Here is a 15,376-nt window from a genome sequence, read left to right as displayed (position 1 = left end):
GGGGGGGGGGGGGGGGGGGGGGCAGGAATCTGGGAGGAGCAAGGACAGAATAGGAGTCCGGAAGTGAAAGGTGACGTGAGCTGAGCTGTGAAAAAAAAAAAGAAAATCCCACGAAAAATACAAAGCGTGCCAAGGAAACAAGATGGGGGCATGAATGGCATTAATGGGTTCGAATTATTACAGCTTGCACTTTATACTTGAAGAAAACATCTCGTCTATTGCTGATTATCCATGCCGAGACCAATTGCAAGTCACCACCAGCTACTGCTTCCACTGAGACAGCAACGCTTCCAGCTGCTCGTGTCTATGCAGAGCCGTACGGAAGGACGGGACGCCATCCTTGTCATCGTCGAGGCCCTGGGCGTGCTTGTCGTAGAGCGTGCCGATGCTACGCGCCATCAGCGGCAGGTCCCTCGCCCAGCCGCTCCAGTCCCAGTCGACCGTTTCGACCTGGTCAGTCTCGAAGTCGTGCACCTCGAGCGTCACCGCCTCCTTTTCCGCGCCGGCCTGGAATGTCGGCCCGTTGGCGGCGGTCAGGCGGAGCTCGCCCGTTTCGCCGTGGATGGTCCAGACGAAGCCGGGATCGCCCTTGAACGGCGGGCCGCCGCGGAAGCGCAGCGACACGGTGGCGCCCTGCTTGACGGAGGCGGTCGCGTCGAGGGTCCCGTTGACGAGGATGAGGTCTGGCGTGTTGGCGGTGACGGTGTCGACGACCTTGTTGGACGAGTCGACGACCTTGAGGTCTGGCCGCTGCAACTGGAAGTGGCCGGTAGCCTCCTGCAGGTCTCCCAGCACGTGTTGCAGGCTGTCAAAGACTAAACACTCCGTTAGTAAAATCGGAAACGAGACACCCAGGTTCCATCGCCACCTACAATGTCCAAACATGATGGTGACAAAGGTTCCCCCGACGGCGCGGTCCACGAAGAACTCCATGCCGGCGCCGATGACGTCGCGACCGCCGGCACCGCTAAACGCCCGGGCATCGCTCGAGAGCACCTTGCCGATGCGGCCGCTCTCCAGGACCTCCTTGACCCGGACCATGACCGGCGCGAACCGGCCCTGGTGGCCGACCAGGGTGCGCGTCCCGTGCTCCGCCGCGGCCCGGGCCAGCTCCCGCGCGTGCGCCGCGTCCTGGGCCAGCGGCCACTCGACGTAGGCGCGCTTGCCGGCGCGGACGCTCGGCAGCGCCGACTTGTAGTGCGAGTCGACTCGGGTCGCGCAGACGACGAGCTCGACGTCGGCGTCGCGGGCGAGGTCCTCCGGGTCGCCGTAGGCGCGCGTCTCGGGCGGCAGCGAGTAGAGCTCGATGGAGGCCCGGGCCGACTCGACGGTGGTGTTGAGGAGCGCGACAATCTGGTACTGGGACTTGCCGCGCTCGGAGAGGAGGTAGGGCAGGTGGGCGTTGCTGGCCCAGGAGGAGACGACGGACTTGCCGGAGAGGCCGATGATGGCGATGCGAATGGGTGCCATGGTTGTGGTGGTTGTGCTAGTTGTTGTGAATGTTGTATTGCTCAAGATGAGTGTAGTTTACTGTCCGAGATGTATTTCTACGGAAACGATGGACACTCTTATAGATGGCAGGCATCCTGGATGAAGTCGAGGTCCTGGATGCGGACTTTTGTGTTGTAGAAGTCACCCTGAATTTCTAATCAGGCAAACTAGAGGGGGTAGATACTTGATAGATGAGGCATAAAATCGTATTGTATTGCTTTTGATGCATTTTAGTTTTTGATACTTTAGAAACAGAGACGAGCCTCCTATGCTCAGGAACGAGCCTTGTCGATGCGGAGATGAGCCGCGACATGAAGAAGCGGCGGACTTTGATCTGGGAATCTTCTGCCGGGCGGAATTAACTGCCGGGCGATGAATGTTGCAGATGGATAATTGGCAAAATGGATAACTGGATATTTATTAGATGGGATGATGATGCGGCAATCCTATCAAGTCCCCCGCGTCCGCGCAACCCGCGCACAGGAATGCGTATTACCAATCCTCCTCGGGCGAGGCTCTGGGTAGGCTGAATTGTTTGAGCTCTAAAATTACTAATAAGGGAATGTGCTACTCTAGGGATATTTAACAGCGTCTTCCCCATCTTTTTTTCTTTTAAACCACCACAAGGCCGGCCGACGATGACATTGCGGCTTATCATGACGCCATCCGAGACGGCTCGTCCCGATTCGGTAATCCTCGGTTGGACGCGTCGCCGTCCATCAAATAGGAGTTCGTCCAGTTAGATGGTGCAATATTTGTAGCAGGAATGGTCATGGAGATTATGCGCGAACGGGATGGTGTTTCAGGCGCACAACATGCTGCACAGTCAGTATCTGTATAATATAACACTGGCTACATCCGTGCATGACCGGCCACCTATTTTACCGTCAGGTCCTGGCAAGTCTTGTTTGCTGGTCAAGACGATAAAGACACGTTTGAAACACAGAATCGATAGAAATGACGGCGAAAACTAGCGATGAGCGGCGGCCGCTGCTCCCCGACGCCTCGGAGCGCCGCGCCCCGTACACGGCCGGCAACGACACCGAAGATGCCCTCATCCCACACAAGGACGCCTCCTTACCCTCCCGCTCCGTCGACGACGACGTCCTCCCCGAGACCTCCACCCTCGGCCGGACGCTCGGCCGCCGCAGCGCCTACATCCTCGTCATGTCGCGCATCATCGGCAGCGGCATCTTCGCCACCCCCGGCGCCGTCCTCGCCGGCGTCGGCAGCCCCGGCCTCGCCTTGCTGCTCTGGTTCGTCGGCGCCGCGCTCTCCGCCGCGGGACTGGCCGTCGCGCTCGAATACGGGTGCGCGCTGCCGCGGTCCGGCGGGCACAAGGTCTACCTCGAGTACACGTTTCGCCGGCCGCGCTTCCTGGCGTCGACGCTGGTGGCGGCCAACGCGGTGCTGCTGGGGTTCACGGCGAGCAACTGCGTCGTCTTTAGCGAGTACGTGCTGTACGCGGCGGGCCGTCGCGGGGAGCGCGAGGAGGTGCTGAGGAAGGGCGTGGCGGTGGGCATGCTGACGCTGGTGACGGCGATTCACCTGCTGACGCCGAGGTTTGGGGTCCGGCTGCAGGACGGCCTGGGATGGGTCAAGATGGGCATCGTCGTCTTCATGATCCTCTGCGGGCTGTACGTGGTCGCGTTCCGGCCGGACACGGCGGCGGGGGGCCTCCCGGTGAGCGGCGAGTCGTGGGAGCGGCTCTGGCGGGACAGCAACTGGAACTGGGGAATCCTGTGCACGGCACTCTTCAAGGTCCTCTACTCGTACTCGGGCCTCGACAACGTCACCAACGTCCTCAACGAGGTCAAGGACCCGGTCCGTACGCTGCGCGTCGTGTCCCGGGCCGCCCTGCTCACCGCCTGCGTCATGTACCTCCTCATCAACGTCGCCTACCTAGTCGTCGTCCCCGTCGACGAGATCAAGGGCAGCGGCGAGCTGATCGCCGCGCTCTTCTTCCAGCGCATCTTCGGCGCTCGCCTCGGCGGCCAGGTCCTGCCTCTCCTCGTCGCGCTGTCCGCCTTTGGCAACGTCTTGGTGGTGGTGTTTGCCCTGGTAAGTTTGTCCTCCTTCTTCCGGCTTATACACACTAACACCCCGCAAAGTCACGATTAAAGCACGAGATTGCGAGACAGGGATTCCTCCCCTTTTCCGACTTTCTCTCCTCGACCAAGCCTTTCAACTCTCCCTTTGGCGGACTCCTCGTAAACTACATCCCGTCCGTCCTCATCATCGTCCTGCCGCCCTCGGGCAAGATCTACTCCTTCATCCTCGAGGTCGAAGGCTACGGGGGGCAAATCACCGGCCTGGGCATCGCCATCGGGTTGTTGTGGCTACGGCACAAGCAGCCGGATCTGAGACGTCCTTACAAGGCGTCGAGCCTCGCAGTGGGCGCCAAGCTTGTGCTGAGCGTCGCATTGCTTGTTGCGCCTTTCGTGCCGCCAAAGGATAGATACCCTGGCGGCCTGTTCTACGCCACATATGCCATCGCTGGGATTTCGACGTAAGTTTTGCATTCACAGAAATTGTTGTTTTATTATACTGACAGGCAGCGTAAAGATTCGTCATCAGCGTGGTGTATTGGTACGTCTGGACTGTTCTCCTTCCAAAGTGGCGGGGATACAGTCTGGAGGAGGAAGAGGCTACGCTTGCGGATGGAACGACGATAACAAAGCTGGTTCACAAGCCTCTGCAGTGAGTCAAGATTGCGTATGAGAATTAGGATATTAACATGATGAATATACTTTTACGGCCGTATTTCCCCTCTTGCTACTGAGAAGTACAAACTCCTGGCAATGCTGATTCGGCCAACCACCTGGATGAGACGACAGTTTTTATTTATTTATTTATTTTAATTTTCCAATGACCTGTAGTGATGAAGATGAAAATAGCTCAGCATCAGTAGATATTCTTGACAGCATCAACGCAAGGCGCAGAGCCATCACAAACGGCGCCGGAGAATTTGCTAATCACCTGCCACGGATCCGAGGCCAAGCCAAGTACACCTCTAGCAAGCAGACAAGACGGACTGATTATCTCAAGTCTCCGAACCAACCAATCTAGTGCCAGTATTTGGCCCGCGGGGCTGTCTGATCGCTGGCAGTCCGTCCTGCCGATCGCCTGACGCCGATTTCATTGACGTGCGATGGCGCGATCGAGCTACCATAACATGGGCGCAACTCCGCACGGATTTCAAATCAACCAGCAAAGAGTGCCATTCTATTGGCTGCCTGCTTCTTACATGTCACAGTCCGTTTGCGTGGTAGCGAAGGCTCACCTGATATGCAGCTCGCTGTGGTGTGTGACTGCGGCATGCATGATTATCAATCCAGGCATTGCCATGGTCACTGCCAATGACGTGCTGGGGGAAGCCATAGCTACCTAGTTAGTCGGGTATACAAGTATATAAACTACTTGCTTCTTCAACGGATGCAGCATCAGTTGCACTACATAGCAAAAGCCCAGCAATACCTCAAGACCACTCATTCATATACATACACACCACTTACAATGGCCGCAGCAGCCGTCCAGAGCGCGCCCATCATCAACGCCGGCCAGCCCCGGGTTGACATCCAGCAGCGGCCGGAGGAAGAACCCCGCGTGCCCAAGCACGACGTCACCGCGACCCTCAACTTCTACCTGCCCAACGCCGACGGCTCCCCCCCGCCGCCCGCCTACGTCGGCGCGCCCGAGTCCTACCGCCAGACGCCCGACCCCCACCCGGTCCTCATCCGGGACATTGCCGGCTCCGAGGACCAGTACAGCCTCGACGTGCAGGGCTTCGAGGTGCGCCGGCGGCCCGCCACCGAGCGCGACTTTGTCGACGACGCGCAGATCAAGGCCAGCTACTACCCCGAGACGGAGCAGCTGCTCAAGGATGTGTGAGTCCTATCCAACACACCAAGTCTTTTTTTTTTTTGCTTTTTTTTTTTTTTTTCCCTTCCTTTGTTCCTTTTTCGTGAAGAAAAGCCCAAGTCTAACAAAGCACGCGCAGAACCGGTGCCGACCGCGTCTTCATCTTTGACCACACCATCCGGCGCGTCCCCGCCGGCACCCCCCTGGACGCCGTCTCCCGCCCGCCCGTGCAGCAAGTCCACGTCGACCAGACCTACTCCGCCGCCCTGTCCCGCGTCACCCACCACTTCCCCGAGGCCGCCGAGGCCGCCGCGCTTCTCCGCGGCCGCGTGCAAATCATCAACGTGTGGCGGCCCATCCGCACCGTCCGGCGAGACCCGCTCGCCGTCGCGGACGCGCGCTCCGTGCCGGAGGCGGACCTGGTCTCGCGGGCGCTCATCTACCCGAACCGCGAGGGCGCCACGTTTAGCGTGCGCCGGAGCGAGGGGCAGAGATGGTACTACAGGTCCGGGTTGGGGCCCGGGGAGGCGCTGCTGATCAAGTGCTTTGATAGCAAGGAGGATGGGAGGGCGCGGAGGGCGCCGCACACGGCGTTTGTGGACCCGGAGGCGCCGGAGGATGCGCCGACGAGGGAGAGCATAGAGGTTCGCGCCCTGGTGTTTCACACGACGGACAGGGATTGATGGGATGGGATGGGATGGGATGTGTGACGCACTTTTGTATCGAGCTTGTATCCGAAATGTCCATGACTCAATAGCGCCAAGGTGACCCACGTGGCGAAGGCACAATGATGATGGTCTTTGTGTGTAAACATCATTACAAACATGGTTCTCTGCTACTGAAGCGTCGATGTAGCTGATTGGTGATTTTTATCGTCTTCTTTGGCCTCGCCCGCCAACGTGCCCATCCTCCTACCCCATCGCACTTCTTGGCAGCCTAGCTCGCTGCAAGCCAAGAAGCTAAATACTCCGACCCGTCGGCCTATTCCCTCGAATAGTTAAACATCTGAGGAGAACATACACGATCCCTGTATATATAGCGCGTCCAAGTCTGGCGGTAGTTCTGCCCTACCGCCCACGGTCGCGCGGCATCGACACTGAGTGGACGAAAAAGGAAGAGAGCATTGTACGCTACATTACATAGCGCCGGTGTAGCGGATGAATGACGGTGTTGATAGTACGCTGAAGGCCGCTAATTTAAGTACTTTTTAAGCTTAAATTGGTCCTCGGTGAAGGATGCCGCCGGTAGCCATCATGCCGATCACCACCTTACTAACAAGCAAGCAAGCAAGTATATATGCACATGCGGCACCAAAGTACATGTACACGAAAAATAGTAGTCCCCCTCATCTTCACTTGCGCTACACAATCATTTGCAATCAACAGTAGTGGCATTCATCATGCAGCAAGCCTCTCTCCTGGCGCTCGTCCTGGCCGCCGGTGTCTACGGCGCCGCCGACAACACCAAGCTCAGCCCTCTGCGTTTCCGAGAAGACGGCACCTTTCACATCTCCGTCTTTTCCGATCTTCACCTGGGCATGTGTAAGTCTCACCATCACCCCGCCTCCCACTCATCCAACCCAATCTAAACCCCTTCACCATCTAACCTCCCTCCAGATGCCAGTACCCCGCGCGGGCCGAAGCAGGATGCCAAGTCCGTCTCCGTCCTGGCCTCCGTCTTGGACATTGAAAAGCCCGACTTTGCCGTCATCAACGGCGACCTCATCAACGGTGATGATACACGCGTCGACAACAGCACCCGCTACATCGACCAGATCGTCAAACCCCTCGTCGACCGCAACCTCACCTGGGGCTCCACGTACGGCAACCACGACCACCAGCCGAACCTCTCCGGCGAGCTGCTCCTCACGCGCGAGCAGACCTTCCCCGGCGCCCGCACCCGCAGCATGGTTCCCGGCGTCGCCGCCGGCAGCACCAACTACTACCTCCCGGTGTACTCGGCTGCCTGCAAAAACGTGACGTGCTGCACGCCAAAGCTGCTGCTCTGGTTCTTCGACAGCCGCGGCGGGTACTACTACCAGCAGCGGGACCGACTCGGGCGCGCCGTGCACCACCCCAACTGGATCGACGAGAGCGTCGTGCGGTGGTTCGAGGAGACCAACGCCGCGCTGCGGACAAAGCATGGCCGCGCCATCCCCTCGCTCGGCTTCGTCCACATCCCCGTGTACGCCTCGGTCGCCCTGCAGAACCGCGGCGTGCATCCAAACCGCCAGCCGGGCATCAACGACGAGACGGCGAGCCCGCAGGCGCAGGGTTGGTGCGCCGGTGGCGTGCGCGACGGCTGCGCATACGGCGGCCAGGACGCCGCCTTCATGAAGGCTCTCGCCGGTACCGAGGGCCTGATGGCGCTCTTCTCTGGCCACGACCACGCCAACTCGTGGTGCTACAAGTGGGACGGCGAGCTGCCCGGCATCGAGGCCAAAGGTAGAGGCGTCAACTTGTGCTACGGCCAGCACACGGGCTACGGTGGCTACGGCGACTGGATCCGCGGCTCGCGCGAGCTCATTGTGTCTCTGGACAAGCTTAAGGATCTGGTCATTGACTCGCACATCCGCACCGAGCGTGGTGAGGTCATCGGCAAGGTGTCGCTGAATGCTACGTATGGTCAGGACATGTACCCGGCGTCGCCCAACGATAAGACGTACCTGTAGTGGCCGGTCCAGCCTCTGTTGTATAGATAGAGTCGCTGGCGTACAAGAGGGACGCAAAAATCACGTTTATTGATCCAAGGAATTGCCTAGCACCAGTGACTGCTGATTAAACCATTGCGACTCCCAGTCTTCCACAATTGTGTCAAAGTTGCCCCAGTCCTGTATCGTGTCTGGCTGCAGCGGCAGGTTCAGCGTCTGCTCCGCCGTTGTCACAAATGCTTGGTGATCCATGGCGCTCTGCTCGTCGCAGCTGCGGCTGCTACCGTTCTGCAGAGGCTGTCGCGACTCGATGAAGGCATTGGCGATGCGGTACAAGGCAGCGCACAACGTCTTTTGGCGGTGCACGAGCTCATAACCAGCACCGATGTCGTCGAGGGTGTCGAGCACGCTCTTGAGCAGCTGCACATCGTTGGTGTCTGTGTTGGCGATACTGTGCAGGAAGGTGACTATGTAAGGCGTAAAGGAAGAGTACATGAAAATCCTAATAGCATCAGAACAAGTATGGGAAAATTACCAATGGTTAAACTCACCAAACGCCGTAGTACGATACTGTTCCGGGTCCTTGGGCCAGTACGGCGGGAAAGATGCGCAGATGAGACTCGAGGCCCTGTCGGGCGGCCGCGAAGCACTCGGGCGAAATTTCAGACGGTGAGTTGGAGTCGGTGCTACCGCGATGCAGTAGCGTCAGCACCGAGTAGTAGATGACCTCGACGGCCATAAACGTATGCTGGTGCACCATGGGGTAGTACGCTTCGGCACTGTTAATGCACCTCCACTCAGCGTACCACTGGTCGAGCTCGGCGGCGAACCGGGCAACACGGGCCTGTCGTTTGCTCGGCGTGGCGGTCAGCGTGGCGACGGCACCCGGTGAGTATATCTTCCGGTATATGTTGCTCTGGATTCGGGAGAACTTCGTAAACGAGCGCAGAGACGCATCCCAGACAGCTTGGCGCGGGTCGGCCGAGATGTTTAGCTGCGGCGCGTCCACATCAAACTCCTGTATGACGGCTGCACGTCCGAGGCGCAGTGTCAGGCCCAGCTCTGAGATATAGACGTGCCAGAAGAGCAGCCGGCGCTGGTGCGACTCTTCGGGCGGCAGCTGGCCCTTGTCGTTGCGGTGGTATCCGAGCTGGATGCAGTGACGCGCGGCGGCCGACACGACAGCTTGGTGGCGGACAATGTCGCCAATCGTGTGAGCGTAATAGGCCTATGGTTGAGAGTTAGTCTTACAAGTTGCGTGCGGTGAAGCATGGCTGAAGACGTACAGCAAGACACAGCGTCAGGGCATTCTCATAGCTTGCAATGGCAATTATTTCAGCATCCTCGACACCTTGGTTAAAGTTTGCGTCGGTTATTCGCCGATATTTAGCCAGGTCCTCTGCGTCAATCTCGCTATCGCCACGAGACTGCACTTCCCAAATGGCAAAGTAGAGCAGGGCGTTGAACAATGTCAGCTCGCCCGTCATGATCGGATCGAGGGGAAAATAAATATGCTGGCACAGATTCTTGAGCAAGTCTAGGCTTGGTATTGGATGAACAATCAGCAGCAGAGGTTTGGTACCTGGGTATTCGTCAGTAGTCAGGCTCCGTCCACCAGGCTATTCATTCTCAGGATACCATTCTTCACCCTGCTTTCGAGGTAGCGTATGATCTTTAGAACAAAGCTGGAAGGAACCTTCTCTCTTATTAGTAAATTCTCAGCGCTTGATCCCGCCAATGCCGCGCCCCGACTCGTGTTGGTGGATGCCGTGGCGCGGCTGACGGCGCTCAGCGTCTTGAGCTGGTCGGCAACCTCGCGTGACTCGGAACTGCTTGGGTGCGCGAGCTCGGCGATTTGGCTAGCGAGGTACGACTGGCGCTCAAAGGACGGGTCGCGCTCGACGAAGCCCGTCGACTCGGTCCAGGTCTTTTGGGAGGCGGACACCGGGGCCACGGCGGAGGCGTCACGGCGGCCGTCTCGACTAGTGGCGCTCAGGTCGATGGCGCAGCCGGGCGACGGCGAGGTGGACAGCTTCTCGAGGGCTTGTTCAAGACGAGATATGCGATCCTGCAGATCTTTGAAGGGGCTTGCATTACTGTAAAAATATCCACGCCACCCGGAGAAGGGATTGGTGGTGGCCACCTCCCCGGTTGGTGTTCCACGATTAGCCTGGATTGCTTCATCACGGGTAGGGAAGGGCCAAGTGCGTGTGGTGAAACAGAATGGACCAATCGTAGCCGGGAATTAATCCATATCTCTACACATGGGCAGCTGAACCCGCGAAGATAGCAGAGTCTGATACGGCTGCCATCCGTTCCACAACTCGACTGGAGGCGCTTGACTTACGCGGATGCCGGTGCCACGGCCGCGGGACGCCCAGCGCGCGATCCGGGCTGACATTGTATATGAGAGGTCAGGCAGTTGGAGCAGGGATATTCTCGATTGCATCTAATCTGCGATTGGTAGTCTGCATTAACACGGCTGCATCAATTGCGTTTGCACATCAGGCAGAGACTTCCGCCTCGATTTCCCGGTCAAAGGAGTCTCACGAGCTGGGCTCTAGGGGATGACAGATATCATGGAGGGTGACTCTAACCTTGCGGACTCTGCAATTATTGCACTAGCAGCCGTTAGCGAATGTCGCATGTCAGTTTTCGTGATGGTGAGTCGGTGGCACGATGATGGCGTTTCGACGTACCGCTCGAGGCACAACACTAGGCGACTCCATCATGATCATCCCAATTCTTTGATTCTTTGCTTCTTGCAAGCAAGCACCTTCCAAAAAGAGGCTCTTGGGACAGAATTCCGTGCCTGGTCGGGAGAAGCGAGATGCAGGATGCAAGGCAACGGTGCCGCGGAGGGCGCGGAAAGCGCGGGCCTTTTCTGGAGATCAAGGGCGTGCGGACTTGTTGGGCTTGGCACTAAACCCGAGTAGATCACCCGTACGAAGAAATCCATTTTGTTACCTGCAGTTTTCTCTCCTTTTTCTGTCTTGGGTTTCTTTTTTGGTCTTTTTAAAAAATCGATGAATTAGAATGAAATATAAACTCAGATGCAAATAGCATAAGGTGCCCGTCGCTACCACATCCACAACCTGAACAGTTGAGCCCCAGATCCTCTGTGGAGAGCCCTTGTAAGGCAGCATCTGTGACAAGTCGGCGGAGGACAACAAGCACGGTGACACTTCCACTGCTTTGCAAATTTTAGTGAGGCAGTGCAACTTGTAAAATGACTCGAGATTAGCCGCGGCATGTATCACTTGTATTGCTAAATCAACCAGACAAGTGACTCAGGACATCTCTATGAAATAGACGGGCTGGCGTCAAGCAACAAGCTTATCGAGTTGACGTGATAACTAGTATCCTTGCGGCCGGACCCTGATACCCCGTATAACAGATCGAACCTACGTACTCCCATGGTACAAGTCGCCTTTGTCCTGATGGATCTGGCCAGGTACCAAGCTACATCGTTTGATGTGCCCGTACAGCGTCCCCATCGCCGCTCCGTTCCTTCCCGCTCATGTCATTCCAAGCCACTTCTGTCCATGCCCTTTCTAGCCATCTCTTGATGGTCTTCTTCAATCATCACTTCAAATTTTCGGCCAATTATGCAGCTACAGTGCGGCACGATGCCGCTGTCCCGCCTGTGTCAACGCCCCCTCCTCATCAGTCTTGTGGTCTTTGTCCCCCTCGCCATCTACCTACTACTGATTGTCGGAGGTGCCGGATCAGCCATCGTACGGGCCTCTACCGAGACAACCAGAATGCATCTGTACCGTATATTGGCCGCTGCAGCCCCGGGAGCGATCTGCCTGGGCGAGATCGTGGAACCTGACATTGAGGAATCATCGCGAACTTCTCGACGACCGCTTCACGTAAGCTGTGTTGAAATTTGCCATTATGTCGCTGACATCATAAGACAGACTTGCGCTGTCCACGTTCCATAAACCCAAGGAGCTCCAGCACACCCTTGACATTCTCCTCGGCAACAAGATCCCCTCGCTGCTGGAAATCGTCGTCATCTGGAACGACCGCGATGAGGAAATGCCCACCGGCTATGTCAACCCGCATGGTGTTGAGGTGCGCTACCGGAAACCGCCTCGCGATAGCCTGAACGAGAAGCTCTGGAACGCCGTCTTACCGTACCCGCGCCGTTCTTCTCTCTGACGACGACGTCTTTTACCGCCCCGCTGACTTGATTTTGTCTTTGAAATGTGGCGCCGCTTCGGCCGTGACTGTGTGACCGGTGCCCTGGCCCGTTGTGCACATGTCAACCCGACCGGATTTTGGGAGTACAGGCTGTGTCGCCCCGGCGCCAAGTACGCGCTGGTGCTCACCAACTTGGCATTTGTGGACGTTTCGATGCTGGACGCGTAGAACTCCGATTTTGGGCCGGTGCAAGAGATGAGAGAGTTTGTGGACAAGGCGTCCAAATGTGAAGACATTGCGCTAAACTTCGTCGCGGCGGCAAGGCTGACGATGCCGGATTCAAGAGCGGCGAGCGTGGGCGGGCCGCTCCTGGTGCGTGGCTCGGAACAATATACCAACCTAAAAAGTGTCTTAATCACTTCGCCAGGGCATTCGGGTGTATGCCGCTGGTGGATGAAGTGGCGCGGATCGAATATGGCGTCAAGGATAATGTGTGGTACAAGACGCTGGCAGATAGGCTGCGGCAGTAAGTGAAGAATGATTCGGCTCAAACGCATTGGTGTATAAACTATACAGGTACATACGCATAGCATTCATTGGTAATGCTGCCATAGCCACGGCGAGGGTCAGAGCACTCGTATTGTAGCGTTATTTATATAGTATTGCTCGATTCAATATGTCGCTATTATTATTAATTTTCTCTCCAAAAAGTTGCTCTCCGAGCTTATCGTCTTGTTCACGCTAGACCACCACCGGCAAGGATCTTGGCCGCGCCGGTCTTGACGGCGTTCATGGCAGCCAGGTACAGCGAGGGGCCGATGCTGATCCGGGCCACGCCAATCTTTGCCAGCTCGGCAGTCGAGTGCGCGCCCTCCCTCCTCGACAGCAGAACGGCTACGCGCCCGTCGAGCTCCGCCACCAGCGTCTTGACCTCTGCGGTGCTGAGCCCGCGCGCGCCGCCCCAGAAGAAGACGGTCGTCGCACCCGCCGCCAGGTACGCCCTGCCGCGGTCCAGCGCCTCGCGCATGCGCGTCGCGTCGTCCAGGCCCGGCGTCTCCGCGTCCAGCTTGAACACGTCGCAGCGGGCGTTGATCACAAAGTCCGGCACGCCGGCCTCCGCCGCGGCCTTGAGCGCCGCGCCGATGCGCTCCACGGCCTCGGCCTTGGGGTACAACGAGCCGGCGATGCCGCGGCCGAAGCCGGCGGAGGGGATGCTGTCCTCGAGGTTGGCGCCGGCGACGCCGGAGCGGGCGGCGGCGGCGAAGACCTCGGCGATGCGTGCGCCGTAGCCGTCCTGCAGGTCGGCGGACAGCGGCAGGCCGGCGGCGGCGGCGAGCGGGGAGAGCTCGGCGACGGCGGCGAGGTTCTGCTCGGCGGTCAGGTCCTCATCGGCGGCGCCGCGGGCATGGGCGAGCGCCCAGGAGGCGGTGGCGATGGCGGCGACGGGCTTCTGGCCGTCGGCGGAGTCGGCGTTGAGGCAGGAAAGGGCGTAGAGGGAGGGCGCGTCCCAGACGTTGGGGACGATGAGCGGCTGGCCGGGCTTGTGCAGGGCCTTGAGCGTCTTGGCGAAGTCGTTGGTAGAGGGCATGACGGCGGCGGTGGTGAGGGTGGCGGTGGTTGTTTGAGAGTGTGGTGCTGGCGGGTTGGTGTGACGGATGCGGTGTATGGAGTAGCTGCGGTAGATGAAGCGGTACGATTGATGATGATGAATGGCGGGGAGAATGGCGGATGGGAGCGACAGAGGACGGTTCTTTATAACGTGCGTCCGTGGCGTGGTCGACACAAGGGCGCGCGAAGCCATTTTCTGTTTTTGTCAGCCACGAAGTATCAAGGGACAACTGGCGTCACGATTCAGCCTCCCGCAGCTTCACGCATTGCAGCACTGAGAAGCGTGGTTGGCCGTGCAAAGGACAAATTGGGTTGGTGCTGGCGTGGGGCGAGCGAAGACAAATCGTGGATACGAGTTACGGTGGAGGAGGGGTAGATTGGCAACATCAGAAGCAACAGACGAAATGAGTCGATATGGGTCATGGGAATCCAATTATATAATCCGGGAACAGGGTCGTTGTTGGATTTGTCGTCTCGATGAGTTTGGAAGGATGGGAAATCTGAATTTGGCTGCTCGTTTGCGAGTTGGGGCAGACGCCCTCTGGAATAGCTGGCCGGCGAGCTGAAACGGGGAAAGGCCAGAGACGCGGGGCAAACGACCATCTACACGCACAAGGCTGTTTGTTTGTTGATAAAGATGCCAGAGAAGCCGTCCAATATTCTACGATTGATTTTGTTGATTCTCCTTTTGTCTTCAACAAATCGAGGAGTAAACATGTACCAATTACGATTCAACTGACCTGGTAGTATCACAACGACATGGTACCTAACGAGATGGCACGGCAACAGCTATCATGCGGCGCAACAATGCGGCGCGCCACCACAGCCGACATCCCCAGCATTGTCGACGTCTACATGGACTCCTTCAGCGAGGAAATATTTAGCCGGCAAGTGTATCCCCGAGGCGTGCCGTCGTCGACCGCGTACTGGACGCAAGCCGTCCGGGAAGAAATGGAAGAACCGGACGCCGTGTGGTTCGTCGTGACCGAGCCTGCCGACACCGCTATCCCTGATGATGACGGCAACGAGACAGTCCAGGGCTTCCTCAAATGGACCCGGCCCGGGTCGCCGCTCCCGGAGCCCGCCGACTCCGCCACCGCCGGTCTGTATCCGCCCGAGGGCGAGCCGGCGGTCGCGGTCGCGTACTATGAGCGCATCATGGCCGCACACCGGGAGCGCATGGCCGGCACGCCGCACTGGTACCTGGACATGATGGGCGTGCGGCGCGCGTGCCGGCGCCGGGGGTACGCGCGCGCCATGGTGGCCTGGGGCGTCGGGCGGGCGGCGCAAGATGGATGCCCAGTGTACGTGGACGCGACGGGGGACGCGAGGGGGTTCTACGTGCGAATGGGGTTCGCGACGCTGGGGGAGTTGCGGGTAGTGACGCCGCAGGGAGATGCCAAGATTTATCTGATGTTGCTGAAGTCGTGAGCATGATGGGTGGTGGTGATGTGGGATGAGACAGATTGAATTGGCTGGGATCACTGCGGCCCAGCATTGGAGGTGGAGGATGTGACGGAATTGACGGACGCAAATCTTTCCAAGCTCCCAGATCGGCAGTCAGGTTTCCGTCATCATGGTTCAAGGGTGGCGTGTCTAAAAGAGCCGCTCTCAGTG

At 58.4% G+C, this 15,376-nt stretch overlaps 8 protein-coding genes across 8 annotated transcripts; 5 read left to right on the top strand and 3 right to left on the bottom strand.

Annotated features, from left to right (window-relative positions):
• Window positions 1–261: 261 nt before the first annotated feature.
• Window positions 262–1,470, bottom strand: ISF_02022 (NAD(P)-binding domain protein; the record flags this gene model as incomplete). The annotated part of the gene is made up of 2 exons (XM_018845629.1): window positions 262–815; window positions 873–1,470. 2 exons carry the CDS (start codon window positions 1,468–1,470, stop codon window positions 262–264), a joined length of 1,152 nt encoding a protein of 383 aa, XP_018707352.1.
• Window positions 1,471–2,448: 978 nt separating this feature from the next.
• On the top strand, window positions 2,449–4,195 carry ISF_02021 (Amino acid/polyamine transporter I; the record flags this gene model as incomplete). The annotated part of the gene is made up of 3 exons (XM_018845628.1): window positions 2,449–3,552; window positions 3,603–4,000; window positions 4,057–4,195. 3 exons carry the CDS (start codon window positions 2,449–2,451, stop codon window positions 4,193–4,195), a joined length of 1,641 nt encoding a protein of 546 aa, XP_018707351.1.
• Window positions 4,196–5,007: 812 nt separating this feature from the next.
• ISF_02020 (hypothetical protein) lies at window positions 5,008–6,035 on the top strand (the record flags this gene model as incomplete). Its single annotated transcript, XM_018845627.1, has 2 exons — window positions 5,008–5,378; window positions 5,492–6,035. The coding sequence occupies 2 exons, from the start codon at window positions 5,008–5,010 to the stop codon at window positions 6,033–6,035; spliced, it is 915 nt and encodes a 304-aa protein (XP_018707350.1).
• A 716-nt stretch (window positions 6,036–6,751) lies between these two features.
• On the top strand, window positions 6,752–8,023 carry ISF_02019 (Metallophosphoesterase; the record flags this gene model as incomplete). Its single annotated transcript, XM_018845626.1, has 2 exons — window positions 6,752–6,893; window positions 6,969–8,023. The coding sequence occupies 2 exons, from the start codon at window positions 6,752–6,754 to the stop codon at window positions 8,021–8,023; spliced, it is 1,197 nt and encodes a 398-aa protein (XP_018707349.1).
• Window positions 8,024–8,089: 66 nt separating this feature from the next.
• Window positions 8,090–10,403, bottom strand: ISF_02018 (C6 transcription factor; the record flags this gene model as incomplete). The annotated part of the gene is made up of 5 exons (XM_018845625.1): window positions 8,090–8,504; window positions 8,554–9,230; window positions 9,289–9,584; window positions 9,641–10,070; window positions 10,350–10,403. The coding sequence occupies 5 exons, from the start codon at window positions 10,401–10,403 to the stop codon at window positions 8,090–8,092; spliced, it is 1,872 nt and encodes a 623-aa protein (XP_018707348.1).
• A 1,228-nt stretch (window positions 10,404–11,631) lies between these two features.
• ISF_02017 (glycosyltransferase family 64 protein) lies at window positions 11,632–12,169 on the top strand (the record flags this gene model as incomplete). Its single annotated transcript, XM_018845624.1, has 3 exons — window positions 11,632–11,739; window positions 11,798–11,877; window positions 11,926–12,169. 3 exons carry the CDS (start codon window positions 11,632–11,634, stop codon window positions 12,167–12,169), a joined length of 432 nt encoding a protein of 143 aa, XP_018707347.1.
• A 718-nt stretch (window positions 12,170–12,887) lies between these two features.
• Window positions 12,888–13,952, bottom strand: ISF_02016 (C6 transcription factor; the record flags this gene model as incomplete). The annotated part of the gene is made up of 1 exon (XM_018845623.1): window positions 12,888–13,952. One exon carries the CDS (start codon window positions 13,950–13,952, stop codon window positions 12,888–12,890), a length of 1,065 nt encoding a protein of 354 aa, XP_018707346.1.
• A 614-nt stretch (window positions 13,953–14,566) lies between these two features.
• ISF_02015 (acetyltransferase, GNAT family) lies at window positions 14,567–15,190 on the top strand (the record flags this gene model as incomplete). The annotated part of the gene is made up of 1 exon (XM_018845622.1): window positions 14,567–15,190. One exon carries the CDS (start codon window positions 14,567–14,569, stop codon window positions 15,188–15,190), a length of 624 nt encoding a protein of 207 aa, XP_018707345.1.
• Between the last annotated feature and the right edge of the window lie 186 nt (window positions 15,191–15,376).

The sequence above is a fragment of the Cordyceps fumosorosea genome (assembly GCF_001636725.1).
Source record: "Cordyceps fumosorosea ARSEF 2679 chromosome Unknown scaffold_3, whole genome shotgun sequence".
Classification (NCBI taxonomy): Eukaryota; Fungi; Ascomycota; class Sordariomycetes; order Hypocreales; family Cordycipitaceae; genus Cordyceps; species Cordyceps fumosorosea.
This window is presented reverse-complemented; position numbering and strand designations above follow the sequence as displayed.